Source organism: Acinonyx jubatus, chromosome F2 (assembly GCF_027475565.1).
Source record: "Acinonyx jubatus isolate Ajub_Pintada_27869175 chromosome F2, VMU_Ajub_asm_v1.0, whole genome shotgun sequence".
Taxonomy (NCBI): domain Eukaryota; kingdom Metazoa; phylum Chordata; class Mammalia; order Carnivora; family Felidae; genus Acinonyx; species Acinonyx jubatus.
This window is the reverse complement of record NC_069394.1, coordinates 38823911-38840759: the sequence shown is the minus strand read 5'-3', so window position 1 is coordinate 38840759 and position 16849 is coordinate 38823911. Positions and strand designations below refer to the sequence as shown.

The window sequence follows — 16849 nt, the reverse complement described above, 5'->3', positions numbered from 1 at the left end:
TACGACTGCCGTGTGAGAACTGAAAATCTTAACCTCACACTTCTGAATAAGATGCTCTATACACTAAGCTGGTAGCAAGGCCTCTGGCAGAAAAGGCAAATTTGGGCTTTCTCCCAAAGCCTCTATTGTTATCAACTTGCATTCACCTCCAAGGTAACTGGGAAATAAAGGCATTGTTTTTTTCTGACTTGATATTTCAGGATGTTGAGCTCACTTTTGCTTCATTTTTTCTGGCAGACCTGAAGATCATTCCACAAGGTAGAACAACTCATTGGCCTGTTTGACTTGGCCCCAGGAGTGCTTCATACAGAGATTTCCTATGTGGAAGAATTCTGATAGAACTCCCTGGAGAAAACACCCATTTGAGTTGGCATATACTAGAGTCCCTGGAATCAGTTACTTAGTTATAATCCCTTAAAATTTGGAGGGATTTTGGAATTGCTGTTGTTTTCTTGGTAAATTACTGGATCATACTGGTGTCTTGGAATAAGGCAACACATTTTAAATGCAATTTTCCATAAACTGCAACTCAACTTCCCCAGCTCCTAGGGGATTTTCACTGGCCCAGACTCAGGAAGAATTTTCTTCTGTGGGATCCAAGACTTAAGAGACCAAACATTTCCTGAAGACTTTCCTCTGCTTTCTGACCTCTACCTACCTCCTCCCAAAGACATACAAAGAAACGATTTCTTATCTGTGCAGGCATCCAGGAATGCCCAGTGGGCCTAAGGTGCAGGATAGGGATTCTTTCTCTGCATTATGGCACCACGGAGTTGCCTGATAGCTTGAATATGTTAACCCCTTGCTTTATGACTGGAATTTTTACTTCCCACTCCTGGAGCTTTTTGAAGGAATTGATTTTGTACATGGTGTTCATTAATATTCTGGAAACCAACTCTATCATAAAATAGGAGTGATGGTTTAGGAGTAAAGGCAGCCAAGATCACTTAAATTATCAGACTCTGGCACCTCCAAAGGTTTTGAAACTCGTTAGTTCTGCTGCCTCTGCTCCACAGCTTGTTAAAACCTGACCTGGGTGTGTTGGGTTAGTGGTTTGGGGATAGAATTTTGGATCCATTATTAGGAGATGTGCTGGTGGGCACTCCCATTCACCCCTGCTGGTGGGCATGTAGCCTGTGGAGTGGCATACCAGGCCCTTTCCCTGCCACTGACCAATCCAGAACCTCCAAAGTTCTGCAGGGACCTGGAAGGTCATGTTCTCCCGCTTCACAAAGTTGCAAACGTCTTCGCCCATAATTGCAAAAGTCTTGTTTGAACTAGACTCTCTCTGCTTCTCCAGGGTAGGATCTTTGTTCCTCTCTGTCCTGACGTCCTTACTGCCTTCTCCACCCCCGGGCCTGGTTTGGCCCCTGGCCAGTGGACGCTCTGTTAATATGAACTGGCACTGGTGGGGTGTTCCGGGCACTGCCAAGACAGGTCCTGGCACTTGTCACCAATTATCCCAATTCTCACCATCTTTTCTTCATCCCCGTCATCGGTGGACGCCTCTTGGAGATCATGACCCCAAGTTCAGGATACGGTCCACTTGCCATGCCTGCCTTCCCTCGGGAGATGCTCTCCCCCAACCCCACCCCGCCAAGCCCCTTCAAAGGGTGCTGTCCAGACCCCTGGAGTCCGAATCCCATCTGGGCTTGCGGAGGCACCGAGCGGAGCCGGGTGGCAGCGAGCAGGGCGTCCGGCCAGGGTGCCCAGCGCCGGGGCTGCCTGCAGGGTGGGGCCGCGCTCGCGGCCGCTCCCTGTCCGCGCCTTCCCCATCCCCAAAGACGACACCCCTCCTTCCGCCCGGCCCGCTCCCCACCCTCGCCGCGGCGCCGCCTCCCGCCGCCCTCCCGCGCTGGCCCCGAGCCTCGCAGGCAGCCAGCGAGCGAGGGGAGCGCTCTGGAATGGGACTTGGAGCAAGCGGCGAAGGAGGAGACAGCGGCCGCGGCTCCGGCTTCTTCCGCGGCTCCCACGAGCGACCCCCGAGGAGAACCGCGCCTCTCCGAGCAGCGAGGGGGCCGACGCCGAAGACCCGGGGGGCTGCGCCCGTCTCGCTGCCCAGGCGTCCGAGGCGGCAGCGGCTGCAGGTGAGCGGGGCGCGCTTTCCCCGGGGCTCTGCACGGCCCCGCCGCCCCGAGGCGCAGACACGCCGACCGCAGACCGCCGAGCCGCAGAGCTCGGGCGCACGCGGGTGCTTCCCCCAGGCCTGCGCGCCCGCCTCGCCCCGGGCCCCTGCGGCTGCGCGCGGCCCCTCCGGCCAGGCGCCCCCTCCGGCCCGGGGCTCGTCGCCCCGACCCCGCTGGGCGGGCGCGAGCGGAGGGCGGCGCTGCCCGGACCCCCGGCGCGGGGAGAAGTCCGGCCACCTCGGCCGGGCGAGCGGGACGCGCTCCCCGCGCGGGGCGCACCGCGCGGCCGCCGGACCGCAGTGCCCCGTGGGGGCGCTGTCAGCCGCCGCGGGGACTCCGGACTTGGGCTCCAGCGACCCGGGGAAAGGGAGACTTGTTGAGCCGGCATCGGTGTGGTTCGTGTAATACTGGCAGGCCAGATGCAGTCGGATTCCTCCCCTCGGTCGGCTGGTATTTTAATGCCCTTCATCTGGATTTTGTTCTTGGTCCTCCCTCTTGTGTCTCTCCATTGTGGAGAAAGGAGGGAAAGGGGAGGGCATTTTGTGGTAGTTGCTAGAAACCCCGAGGACAATTTGGGGAGGGGGGACCCTCTCTCTTTAAGGTCTCCAGGGCTGGATGCGCAGGAAGGAACCTCCTCGGGAACAGACCCTCACCCTGAACTAACCCAATTGACAAGGTTCCAAATTGTCAGAAAGCAGGGAGCCGGGATGCTTCTGCGCCAAGTGCATTGAACCTGCCTTCTAGGAGATGGGAGGCTGTAGGGCTTACCACCAAGGGCATGGAGTCTGGGATTAGCCTGCCTAAATTCACATTATGGCTGTGAGGCTCACAGGTTAGTAACCTTAGACTTACCCAGCTATGCTATGCCTCAGTTTCCTCATCTGTCTAATGGGGATGATAATACCTACAGGGCTGTGAGGATTAAAGTCCTTAGAACAGTTCCAGGCACAACCTAAAGTGAGTTTCACCACCTCTCTTTCCAGAAAAAGCAAGCCGTTCCTATGACCAGTCACCTCCTCCTCAACTCAGGAAGATAGCCTCTCCACAGATACATGAAGGTGGCAGATAATCCACACGTATTTAACTGGAGTTTTCCATTCAGGAGTCACTCCTACATAGTTCTCCCTGCCTGCTTTCCAAGGGACAGGTTCATAAAACCATATCAAGATCCCAAAATGGGCTTATGGCCTGCCCCAAACAGTCCAGCATGGCTCAATAACCCCCCAAGGGCTTCTGAGCACAGCAGGGTGATTGATGTTCTCAAGGATGACCCTCAGACCTGAGTTCCTTGCTGTGGTAATGGCCTCTCCATCCACTGGGCTGCCCGAGCCAGGAAAATCAGCCCCATCCTCAGCATCTCCTTCTCTGTTTTCTCCTAGATCTGCTCAGTCACCAGGTCCTATGAATTCCCTCTCGGCCCCTGAAGCTTGGTCCCTTAGAATCCCCTGTTGAGAATGCGGGTATCTGTGGCTCTTCACTACCTGTCCAAACTTTTATTCCTGACGGTAGGATTCAGCCCCAGGCCCCCCAGTTGCCAGGACTCTTATAAACCAGAGCTCCAGGGTTTCTTGCTCCTAGCATCCAGGCCCAGGCAAGCCAGAGCCACTGTGGCCTGGGCTCACGCACTGGGGGTGCCATAGCAGGATCCACCTCTGAGATCTCCTGAGCTGGTTGTCATGCCCTAAGCTCTTACCAGCAAACACCATGTATTTCTCTGTTCCGCAAGAGGTATTTGGAGTGAAGCCCAAGATTTACAGAAAAAGAAATGGATGATTGAGCCTTGAAAAATCCAAAAGAAATAAGAGGGTCTTTGGAGGTTCTAGAAGGAAATCCCACAGTTTCCTGGAAACAGCTCTGGCTGGTGCCTAGGAGAAGGCAAGGGATGAGGCAGAGGTGTGTCTGGAGAAAGAGGCAGAGACAGGCTCAGGCCTCAGGAAAAGCAGACCGAAGAGGGTGTGATGGATGTAAACGCCGGCGGGCACCGGTGTTGGGCGTGCAGCTGGGCAGGCAGTGACAGGACATGCTAAGACTCGGGGATGAGTGGTTGGGTTTCAGACCAGTCAAGGGGGTGAGGGAGCCTCTGGTGCTTTCCCCAGGACTCGCTGTCCTCTGGCCTGCAGCACCCGTGTTCAAGAGAGCCCTTACCTGGGACTCCCCACCTTTAGGGAAGCTCAGGAGGGCTGCCCTGTTTAGCATTCATGTGAGAATAGGTCAGGAGGGTCAGGGGAAGAGGGAGGCTGAAGCCCCATACAGAGCAGAGCCTGTCATCACTGTTGCTAGTAAATAGTGCCAGACAGGCCTTTCCAAGGAACCAGTTGCCACTTGGAGCTCCAGACTGTGAGGTCATCTTTGAAGCCTGCCATGTGGCTCGGCAGACAGCCACGACTGCCTTACCTGGCAGGACCCTGAGACTCAGGACTCAGGACTCGGGACTCTCAGGACTCAGAGGGAAAGGCAGGGCTGGGCTTGATTCCGGAGGTCTCGGCTGTTGTCAGAAATGGGTTGTCGTGACGATGACAGTGATGACAGGTAGTGCGGGTACAACCCACAGCACACCGATCTTGGCACCTGAAGGAGCTGAGTTCCCGTCTCAGCCCCATGTGTGTGTTTGTATATGTGTTGGGGCTGTGGGGGGAGGGAGAGGGAGCTGCTTGGAGTCATTGAGGTTGGCCCTGTAACTCAGAGCCGGGTCATGGGGCTTTGAGTGCCACAAAGCAGGGAGGCAGCACAGTTATTTTTTCGTGAATGTGTAACCAGCATTCTGCTTAATCAGTAGAACGTTTTCAGCACTCCAGAACCGCCCCCCCGCATGCCTCCTTCTGTGCACTGACGCCTATCCTGATTCCTATGATAGAGATTAGTTTTGTCCTTTTTGAATTCTATCTTGTTCAATATTATGTTTGTAAATTTACTATGTTAATGCATGAAGTGGGAATTCATTCTTTTCTCTTGCTGTGTAATATCCACACTCCGCCACAGTGTGTCTGTTCTACTGTTAAGGGTCATTCGCGTTCTTTCCATTCACAGTTCCTTTTGAAAGGGAGCGACCACCTACCCATGTGTCAGTTGTCATAAACTCAATCCAACCAGCAAAGAGACATTGTATGAGGTTATGGGACTGGATGAAGGGTTAATGAGAGAGAGAAAGAGAGAGAGAAAGAGTGTGTGTGTGTGTGTGTGTGTGTGTACTGGTGGGGTAGGTGGGGGGAGTAGTTGAGGTTAGCATTTACAACATAGGGCCAGATAACAGGGCTTTGAATGCTAAGCTAAGAAATCTAGATTTTATCCTATTGGTATGTGGAAATCTCAGGCAGTTTTTTAGCAAGAGCATGATAAGCATGATATTGTGTTGGGAAGATTGAATTCAGCAGTGGCGCTAGATGGATTCAATAGGAGAGGCTTGGAAACAGTTTGTTAATTAGGAGTATGATCAATTCCAAGTTACAGAAAAAACTGAAATAACAGTGGCTTAAAGGAGGAAGTTTATTTCTGTCTTGCGTTCTAGAAGCCTGGAGGCGGTGAGTTCAAAGTGAGAGTAAAGTCAGGGACCCACACTCCTGCGCTTCGTTATTTTCACCATGCAGCACGGCTTCCGTTTCTGTGGCGGGTCAGGGTTCAAAATGAGTGCTAGGTATCTAGCCGGGATGTTCTCATTCCAGCCAGCAGGAAGGAAAAAGGAAAGGAGGTCATTCCCTCATCCCTCCTTAAGGAGTCTTTTCAGAAGTTGTACCATATCCACTGGAATCCACTGGCCAGCAGGCAGTCACGTAGGCAAGAAGCAAGGACTAGGAGCTGTGGTCTTTGTTCCAGCCCATCACGTGTCCAGTTAAAAGTGGGGTTTCTGTTACTAAGGAAGGAGAGGAAGGAAGATACTGGGGGATAATTGGCAGTGTCTGCCAAGACCTTTGTGGTCTCTCTGATGGGAATAAGGTCTGCAACCTTGGTATGGACTGGAGAGGGAAGAAGACATGAGGGACATCACTGAGAAAAAATGGAAGGACTTGGTGCTTGAGTGCATGAAAGGGAAAAAAGATATGGAAGGAATATATATATATATATATATATATATATATATATATATATATATATATATAAAACCATATATACCATAAGATGAAGAGAGTTCCCCCCCCCAAAATGATTCCTTGTTTAAAAATGTTTATTTCTGAGGGGGGAGGGGTAGCGAGAGAGGGGGGACAGAGGATCTGAAGCAGGCTCCATGCTGACAGCAGAGAGCCTGATGTGGGGCTCAAACCCATGAGTCGTGAGATCATGACCTGAGCTGAAGTTGGACGCTCAACCGATTGAGCCACACAGGCACCCCCCAAAAATTATTCCTCAGAAAAGAAGAACTTGCCCTATATTTGAGTCCTTGCAAAGTGTCTCAAAGTACAAGGAATCTATCAAATATTTTGAACAAACCGTTGTTTGGGGAATACACATAAGTTCAAAATGTCTTCAGTCAGTGTGCTGATTTGGGTTCATGTAGAAGTCAATTGAGCAAAACAATAAAAAAAGCAACTCAGATTTTGTAATTATTCTTGAGAGCACAATTTCACAATTGCAAGGATTGGATGATGCTGGATATAATCCTTTAAACAGCAACACAATGAATGAGCAAGTTGCAGAGATGGTGAATTTATGCCTCTGGAACATACACGGTCCTCATGGTATATGAGTGGGAATTGCTGGCCTGAGGTAAAACTTCCAGTGACAGCATCCTATATGGATTTGGAAAGTGCTGGATCTCAGACAACTTAGACACGAGTGAAGATGTTAGAAGACTCAAAAAGCATCTTTAGTGGTGACAAAATATTGATGTTAGGCAAGCATTTGAAAACATTGTCTTAGGAAACAAGACAAAAGATTGTTCTATGAAGCATTTTTTAATGTTTTATTTTTATTTTTGAGAGAGAGAGAGAGAGAGAGAGAGAGCAGGGGAGGGGCAGAGGGAGAGGGAGACACAGAATCTGAAGCAGGCTCCAGGCTCTGAGCTGTCAGTCTAGAGCCCGACGTGGGGCTCAAGCTCACAAACTTCAAGATCCTGACCTGAGCCAAAGTTGGATGCTTAACTGACTGAGCCACCCAGGTGCCCCTATGAAACATTTTTAATGAAAAGAGCATTATTTGTAAAGTGATGTATTATTTTGTAATTTAAAATGTTTTGAATATGCGTTTGTGACTAAATTGATACATGAGTTGTTATAACTAGATATTTGATATTTTATCTATATCTTTAAAAAATTATATATTTAACTTTTCTCACCCAGACTCTTCCCGGAGCTTCGGAACTGCTCTTTCTGCCTGGCGTCCTTCACCCAGGCAGAGAAACTTGGCTGAGAAATTTGAGGGAGGCGATCCTCCCATCATAAGAGATAGCCATTGGAGTCACCTGTAGTTAGGCAAATGTAGTATGTATACGAAGACATGAGTTAGGGCATGGCACTTGTCAGCTACAGAACTAGGGCCAGTTTGAGTCAACATTTATCAATCTTTCATTCATCAATAAATGTGCTTATTCAACATTTGTTTATTTTCTAAAAATGTATTTATAAAATTCAGCACCCAGCATGTGGGTGATACAGCAATGACAATGTATGGTCCCAGGGAACAGCTCACAGACTAGGCTGGGAGACAGATATGGCAGCAAGAAAACTCAAGTGCTGGAGCAGACAACAAACCCATTGTCAGGGGTGTATAGGAAAGTCGATCTTCATTGGGAAAATTGAGAACATGTTAGAGAGTGGGTGACACAATGAGCTGAGCCTCGAGGAATGAATGCAGTTTTGACTAACGTAGAGCTTCCAGGCCAAGGGACCAGCATGGACGGAGGCACTCAGCTATGACAAGAATCTCAGTTCTTCAGGCCCCAGTGGGAGGTCCGGGGTGGCTGTGGGATTGCCATTGTTGGAGGGGTGGGCAGCAGTCAGTCAAGGAGAGCCTTGACTATTAATGTGATGCAGTAAGGCCATAGATGGGTTCTGAACAGAGGAGGGACAGGACCAGTGGGTGAAAGACGCCAAGCAGAAAGAGCAGTTCTGAAGCTCCGGGAAGAGTCCGGGCGAGAAAAGGAGAGCACGGAGCCTTGCTGTGGCAATAGGACAGTCAGGAGGGTGGGACGGGGAGAGGTGGGAAACCAGGGTTTGCCCACTTGTGAATGTGATGGTGATACGAGGAAGACATGGAGGCTGGCTACAAATTTCCTGGCTGGTGGCTGAGCACCTGGGCTACCCTGACCATGAAAGGGCTTGAGTGGAAGAAGATGAGTTTGAACTTTGGAAAGGCTGAGCTGACAAGCAGGCCTTTTTCACTGGGTGAAAAAATCACAGACAGGCAATGTCAGGGCGACCTGAAGGCAAAGGGCAGTCTAACATTTAAGGCCACGTGCAAGCCATGGCCTTGAGTCTGAGCAGTGGTTGGGTTCCAATGGCCAGACAGGCAGGAAGGAGGTGGGGATTCCGGTCTCAGGTGGAAGATGAGCCTCGGATCTTGCTGTGGCTCCAGTCCTGGGGGACTCTGTGAACACAGAGAGTGGTTAGCGTGCTGACAGGGGAGGCCTTTGAGGAGCAAAACAATAGAATCCGAGGTCCAAGAATTGTCAACATTAGGGAGTCTATTCCAAATCTTTTTTCTAACAAGTAGGCTGCCTGCCTGAGAGATGGCAGAGATAGGCTTTGTCACTTAGCTAAGCTCTCAGGCCTTGGAGCGTATCTTCCCATCTGTGAATCCTAGTGTCCCATTCGTAAAATTGGAAACTCATCCACCTCGCAGAATGATTATAGGGGTTAAATGAGATGACAATATACAAAATGGCCAGTTCACGGTGTGGCCCTCCCCCCTTTCTCTTCTTGTCCAGAAGGCAGAGTTTCCCACGTTGGTAGGAGGTCATATCCAGCCTTAGGATCGCAGGGTTGTACTGGCCTGTGGTCCCGTTTAGGTTGAGAAACACTGTTTCCAGGTCACGCCTCTCATTTTATGGCTAATTAATTAAAGCCCAGAAAGGTGAGTCACCTAACTGAGGTCACACAGGGTATTGTAATAGGGCCAGGCCTCTCCTCTTAGGGCCCATAGTACATCCTATTGGCTCTGATGCGATTCTACTCGCCTGACCATTTACTTGGAATAGTGATGCCTAGAAGAACCCAGAGTTAGAACAATCTCCTCTCTCTCTTCCCCATCCACTTGCTAAAGCTAAATGAAAAGATTCATTGTCCCATGGAGAGGAGAAAAATTGTTCAAACAAAAGTCAAAGCTGATGTATTTATTAAAAAAATATTCTTTCCCTGACCCTAAATGCTTCATGGAATCTTTTCAGATTGAATAAACCTCTGTTTCCCAGCACAACAATCCTCCTATGCCCATACATGAAGGGACTGTTTCTCAAGCATCAGTCCATTTTCCAGCTAGAACTGGCTCCTGTTCTTCAAATACTAGCAGCTTTAAGTGTCCAGCTGAGAAACATTATGAATATGGGTTCCATGCACTGATTTATTTTTGCTTGTTTCACTGCCATTGCATTTCTTTCTTTTTTTTTTTTTTTTACATTTTATTTATTTTTTGATAAAGAGAAACAGAGCGTGAGCGGGGGAGGAGCAGAGAGAGAGGGAGACACAGAATCCCAAGCAGGCTCCAGGCTCTAAGCTGTCAGCACAGAGCCCGACAGGGGGCTCGAGCTCACAAACCGTGAGATCATGACCTGAGCCGAAGCCAGATGCTCAACCAACTGAGCCACCCAGGCGCCCCCACTGCCATTGCATTTCTTTTTTAACTTGAGAGTGAGAGAGAGAGAGAGAGAGGGAGAGAGAGGGAGAATCCCAAGCAGGCTCCATGCTCAGCATGGAGCCCAACACAGGGCTCAATCCCACAACCCTTGGATTGTGACCTGAGCTAAAATCAAGAGTCAGATGCTCAACCGACTGAGCCACCCAGGCACCCCTCACTGCCATTGCATTTTTAAAAAAATCTGTCTTGACTATATTGTCATTACTGGTTTTATGTCGACATACATCCAGTATTCTTTCCCCTATTCACTTTAGTTTCTTTTAAACAGCTTTTTTGAAATATAACTTCATGCGATAAAATTCATCACTTTTAAGTGGACAGTTTGATGAATCTGACAAATGCATAAAGCCATGTAACCTCCACCATAATCATGCTATTAACCACTTCTGTCACCCCCCAAACTTCCCTCATGCCCCTTTGTAGCTGATCTTTTGCCACCCACAGGCCCTTGGAACCACCGATCTGCTTTCTATCATACAATGTTGCTCTTTATTGAATGTTACATAAATAGAACCATTCAGTATATAATTTTTTTGTATCTGCCTGCTTTCACTCGGCATAATTATTTTAAGATTCATCCAGTACCTCATCACTTTAATTGCCAAGTAGTATTCCACTGTATGGATACACCACAATTTATTTATCCATTTGCTATTATGTGGACATTTGGGTTGTCTCCAGTTTTTAGCCTTGATAAATAACGTTTCTGGGAGCATCTGAGTAGAAGTCTTTATGTAGCTGTGTTTTCGTATCTTTTTGGTAAATTCCAAGGATTGGGGCTGCTGGTAGGGAGGTGAAACATCTCAGTCTCTCCAGGACTGAGGAGTTTTCTGGGATGCAAGACTTTCAGTGCTAAACCATGGACAATTATGGGCAAACCAAGACAATTGGTCATCCTGTGCTATGTCATTTGGCAACTGTGTTTTAAACTTTAGGAGAAACTGGAAATTTGTTTTCCAAAGTGGCTGCACCATTTTGTATTCTTACCAGCAATATATTAGGGTTTTAGTGTCTTCATATCTTCACCAGTACTTGGTTATATCAGTCTTTTTAATTTTAGTTTTTCTAGTGGACTTGTCATGGAATCTCACTCTGTTTTTTTTTTTTTTTTTAATGTTTATTTATTTTTGAGATAGAGAGAGACAGAGCACATGTGGGGGAGAGGCAGAGAGAGGGAGACACAGAATCCCAAACAGGCTCCAGGCTCTGAGCTGTCTGCACAGAGCCTGATGTGGGGCTCAAACCCACAAACCGTGAGATTATGACCTGAGCCGAAGTTGGACCCTTAACTGACTGAGCCACCCAGGTGCTCCGTCAGTCTGGTTTTTTTCCTTCTGTTTTATTTATTTATTATTTATTATTCATGTTTTATTTATTTTTTAAACTTATATCCAAGTTAGTTAGCATGTAGTGCAACAATGATTTCAGGAGTAGATTCCTTAGTGCCCCTTCCCCATTTAGCCCATCGCCGCTCCCCCCCTCCAGTAACCCTATTTGTTCTCCATATTTAAGAGTCTTATGTTTTGTCTCCCTCCCTGTTTTTATATTATTTTTGCTTCCCTTCCCTTATTTCATCTGTTTTGTCTCTTAAAGTCCTCATATGAGTGAAGTCAGATGATATTTGTCTTTCTCTGACTGACTAATTTCGCTTAGCACAATGCCTCTAGTTCCATCCATGTAGTTGTGAGTGGTCGTCAGTCTGGTTTTAATTTGCATTTTTCTAATGGCTAAGAATGTTGAACATCTTTTCATACAGTTATTTGTCATTAGAAAGTCATCTTTGCTGATGTGACCACTCAAATATTTCACATATTTGCAGGTGGGTTGTTTGTCTTCTTCTTACTGAGTTATTAGAATTTCTTATTGAGTTATAAGAGCTTATATAGTCTGGCTATCAGTAATAGATCAGATATGTTGTACAAATCTTTTCTACCAGCCTGTGACTTGCCATGCCATTGCATTGTAAGAACGGAAAGGTTTAAATTCTTTCAGATACTAGCATGTATTTTTAAGTTATATATATTTTTTGTCATTTTATTGTAATAGTCATAAAAAAGCACAGAGGTTAATTTCATGTTCATTAAATGGCTTAATATGACAACATGAATAACTTGTACTTTATATTAATTGTTTTGATTGCATAATGATAACAAGTAGCTAACCTTACTGAGCACTTACTGTGTGCCACTCAGTGTTCTGTGTGCTTTATATATATGGACTGATTTGATCAATGTAGCAACCAGCTCTATTTGTTATCTCCAGTTTAAAGATGAGGAAACTGAGGCACAGTGTTGTCTGCTCAGTGTTAGACAGCTAGAAGTACTTAGTGCTGTTTATTTTATTTTGTTATTATTTTTTTAATGTTTATTTGTTTTTGAGAGAGAGAGCGTGAGCAGGGGAGGGATAGAGAGAGAGGGCGACACAGAATCCAAAGCAGGTTCCAGGCTCTGAGCTGTCAGCACAGAGCCTGACACGGGGCTTGAGCCCACAGACCGTGAGATCATGACCTGAGCCGAAGTCGGACGCTTATCTGACTGAGCCACCCAGGTGCCCCTTGTGCTGTTTATTTTATTTCCTTTTTAATTTTTTTTTTTTTAATGTAGGCTCCATGCCCAACTTGGGGCTTGAACTCATGACTCTGAGATCAAGAGTCATATGCTCTACTGACTGAGCCAGCCGGGCACCCCAAGTTCTACTGATTTTTAACTCCCTACCCTTCACCTACTCTTAGTGCCTTTTGGTTAATAATGGGGACCTGAAAACACAAACACTTCTTGAAATCAGCAGTAAACCCGACCATGTGAAATGGTATTGTTTTCTTGAAAATGGTAATTATTCACCACATCTTGGATGTGTGCAAATGTTTGGATTTGAGTGCAAATATGTCAGGTTGGAAGTGGGCTTTGAGAACTTGTTGTATATATTTTGAAATAAATGAAGGTGGACTTTGTATTTGGTCAGTTTGGAGGAAGGAGAGAACATTAAAATAATAAATCACATATAAATAACACACTAATAATGTCATATAAAATATGATAAGTATCCAGGAACCTTGAAAGTAAATAGTAGGTTTAAGAACAGAGAAAGAGGCAAAATCTAGGTTTTCTTCCTTTTCTCAGAAGGAATCCTACAGTTAAAGTTATGAAAAGGGAGGGGCACCTGGGTGGCTCAGTCGGTTGAGTGTCCGACTTTGGCTCAGGTCATGATCTCATAATTTGTGGGTCTGAGCCCCGCATCGGGCTCTGTGCAGACAGCTCAGAGCCTGGAGCCTGGAGCCTGCTTTGAATTCTGTGTCTCCCTCTCTCTCTGCCCCTTCCCTACTCATGCTGTCTCTCTCTGTCTCTCAAAAATAAATAAACATTGAAAAAAAATTTTTTTTAAGTTATGAAAAGGGACCGATCTAGTAAAGAGTTTAACTTATTTAAAAAGTTGGGGGTAGTAGTTATCAGTAATGAGCCAGTATTCTCTGAAGCTTCACTGCTTTATCAGCTGTATAACCTTGGGCAAATTACTTAACTTCTCTGAGTTACTGTAAGAATTAATGACTTAATACATTTAAAGCATTTGGCCCAGTGCCTGGCAAATAGTAAGCACTGAATAAACATTTGCTATTTTTAAAATAAATTTAATGCTTAGTGAAAAGTGAGCTAGCTCTATACAGCAAGTGTGAAAAACTGTGGACTTTGAAGGTTCACAGGCTTGGGTTTATCTCCAGGTCAGTTCCTGAAAGCAATTCACTAAATTACTGAGTATTTTTTTTTTTTTTTAAGTTTTGGGAAATGGTCCTTGCCCTGGCCCTGCCCTCTTCCTGCCTCTGACGAGAAGATAGCTATGCCCTTTCATGAATTGACTTCTGGGGACTTGACTTGCAGCTAATTGAGTTTTCTGTTAATCAGAGAATTGGTAATTGGCCTTCTTACCCTGGGTTTGAATCTCTGCTTGCCACTTACTTTAGCTGCATGACCTTGATCAAATCGCTGAGCTTCTCTGAGCCTCAGTTTCCTCATCTCCAAAAAGCAGAAGTAATAATCCTGATTTCTGCAAGATAGGTGTGAGAATTAAATGAAGTCAGTTGGGTGAAATCGCCAAGCACAAGATGAGGACTTAGTAAAGATTTTACATGCAGATGATGTTACTGAATTATTGTTCCTCCTTAAATATTCCCTCCTCCCCACCTAATTTATATAAATTAATAAATTGCTATGATACTTACTCTACACATAGAAAATGGGAGGATAAATTTAAACTTAGTTCCAGGACACTGCCTTCTCCATGAGGTTTTTCCAGGCTGAATAGTCTTGACATCATTCACCATGTGGCCAAGTACCTTTCTCATCTCATGTGAAGCACTGAGATTGGCCATCCTGTGAAAACCTGGTTGTGACCCTCTCACTGTCCTGCTTAGAATCCTTCTAAGCCTTTATACCAGCTGGCCTCCGGCACGAATACAGAAAATGGGTAAAGGCAGTGCTATTTTGGTAGAGACAGTGCCCCTCTGGTTTGAAGGACCCCTTGCTCCTGTGGATACCTGAAACTCAACTCAGGGTTAAAATTCCTTATGCATCTGAGAGCTTCATGCTCAAATTGGGTTTGATCCTATTCTTCTCTGGTCCCCCAGCCCCTTTCCTCCTTTGCTTGTCCCCACCTCTCCATGGGTGCCAGGCACTATTCTCAATGCTTTAGTTATGTGTATCAACTCACTCAATTAACTAGTATTACCGCATCTTCGCATAAAGCTTGGGAGGTTAAGTAGCTTGCCCAAGGTCATACACAGTTAGTGAGCGTCAGAGTTAAGGCATAAAGCCAGGAAGTTCTATGCCAGAGTCCAAGCCTTTAAGCACTACACCATGCTGCCTCTTAATAGATGTGTGTGGGAGGCAGGGAGGCTAGGAAGCTCACTCTGCAATGCTACATGAGGCCAGCCATATATGATTTCCTTGGGAAATTTATATATATTAATTTGTGCCATCCACTGTTATTAGACTGAAGGAATAATGTTACTTGTAATGTTCAGATATAATTTTTTCTTTTTCTTAAAATTTTTTTAGTTTATTTGAGAGAGAGAGAGAAAGAGAGAAAGTGTGTGTGTGCCCGTGTGAGTAAGGGAGGGACAGAGAGAGAAGGAGAGAGAGAATCCCAAGCAGGCTCTGAGCTGCCCAGTGTCTGACATGGGGCTCAATCCCATGAACCATGAGATCGTGACCTGAACCAAAACCAAGAGGTGCCTAACAGACTAAGCCACTCAGGCACCCCTAGTTTTTCCTTTTTCAAATCCAAGATATAGAATGTGATTATAAATAATTGATAATAAACTTAATTGAGGAGAAACTTCAGTATATATATATATTTTTCCCCTCAAGTTTTCCATTCGGTCTTACAGATACAAAAGTGATGAAAAATTTTAGTATGCATGCCGTCAGAGTACCCAAGGACCTACTAATGGAAGTTGCTAGAGTTCTTAAGGATCAAACACATAAATGGCATTGTTAAAAGTTTATTTATTTATTTTGAAAGAGCAAGAGCGGGGGAGGGACAGAGAGCGAGGGAGAGAGAGAGAATCCCAAGCAGGCTCCACACTGTCAGTGCAGAGCCCGACTCGGGGCTCAGTCTTACAAACCATGAGATCATGACCTAAGCTGAAATCAAGAGTCGGATGCTTAACTGACTGAGCCACCCAGGCGCCCCCACAAATGGCATTTTATTTTTTTTATTTTTTTATTTTTTAAATTTTTAATGCTTATTTATTTTTGAGACAGAGAAGAGCATGAGGGGTAGGGTCAGAGAGAGAGGGAAACACAGACTCTGAAACAGGCTCCAGGCTCTGAGCTGTCAGCACAGAGCACGATGCGGGGCTCAAACTCACAGACCGTGAGATCATGACCTGAGCTGAAGTCGGAAGCTCAACCGACTGAGCCACCCAGGCGCCCCACGAATGGCATTTTAAAGACAAGTGGCATGTCTGACACTGAAAAGGTGAAACAGCGGGTCTATAGCACCTAGAATTCAAGGATATCTGGAAATCTCACCCTGCTCTCTCCTCTTCTTGTGTTTGTCACAGCCTTGCCCCTCTTCCTCTTCTTGAAGATGGAGAAGATGCTGGTGGGCTGCTTTCTGCTGGTCCTCGGACAGATCCTCCTTCTCCTCCCTGTCGAGGCCAGGGAGCGGCCTCCCTCGAGGTCTGTGTCCAGAGGGAGACACGCTCGGACTCACCCCCAGACGGCCCTCCTGGGTGAGTGTCGATGCCTCTGTCGCTGAAGCAGGAGGGAAGAGGTGGTTGAGGGCAGACGTCCAGGCTAGGAGGTGGACACACGTCAGTTGGGAAGCTCCTCCCTGGGACTCCTGTTGGGTGTGTGGGGAGGGGTGGGGAGCAGATCTCATAGGCAACGGGTGCATGGGGTTTTCCAAATGAAATCGCACCCTTCTATTTCAAGGCCTTCCGTTTAATCTCAGGTTCACGACTTTCCTCCAATACACAAGGAAAAGATGTGAAAAGGTCCTGGTGTACTTATCTGGACAGGGGTGTGATAGGAGTTTTTTATTGGATCTGTTCAGCTTATCTGCAGGGCAGCATGGGGAAAAGAGCAGGCCAGCTTGTGGGAGGTGGGAGCGGCCACAGAAGAGAGGTGAGGGCACTGTGAGCCAGATCAAGACATTAAGAATAGAAAATGTCGGGCTTCTGTTGCAAACATGTTTTCTTCAGGTGAATCTTCCTCTTTCTCCAAGAGAAGGAAAAGGTCATGAAAACACATAGATATGGATAAATGGACCTGGTTGTAAACACGGGCTCTGGAAAGCCCAGGGTGTGGAAGCAATAGGAAGGTTGGCCGGTGGAAAGGGAATGGGTTTTGGCATAGACCTGGGTTCAAGTTCTGGCTCTGGTACTTACCAGATGTGTATATTTAGCCAGTGTTGTCTCTCTTAATCAGTGGTGATGTGTGACC

At 46.7% G+C, this 16849-nt stretch overlaps 1 protein-coding gene and 1 long non-coding RNA gene across 6 annotated transcripts in view; one reads left to right on the top strand and one right to left on the bottom strand.

The window, feature by feature from the left end:
* Positions 1-1953: 1953 nt before the first annotated feature.
* MATN2 (matrilin 2) overlaps positions 1954-16849 on the top strand; it is a 132356-nt gene continuing 117460 nt past the window's right edge. For all 5 annotated transcript variants that reach the window (XM_027064162.2, XM_027064160.2, XM_053208488.1 and 2 more), the window contains exons 1-2: positions 1954-2087; positions 15967-16137. In XM_027064162.2, the coding sequence (XP_026919963.1) occupies positions 15993-16137 (145 nt within the window). In that variant the 5' untranslated portion in view covers positions 1954-2087; positions 15967-15992. The remainder of the gene's footprint in view (positions 2088-15966; positions 16138-16849) is intronic.
* On the bottom strand, positions 6920-16061 carry LOC128312885 (uncharacterized). Its single transcript, XR_008292794.1, has 3 exons — positions 15935-16061; positions 13859-13946; positions 6920-8642 (listed from the first exon to the last, which is right to left on the bottom strand). It is a non-coding gene; the product is annotated as an uncharacterized LOC128312885 (long non-coding RNA).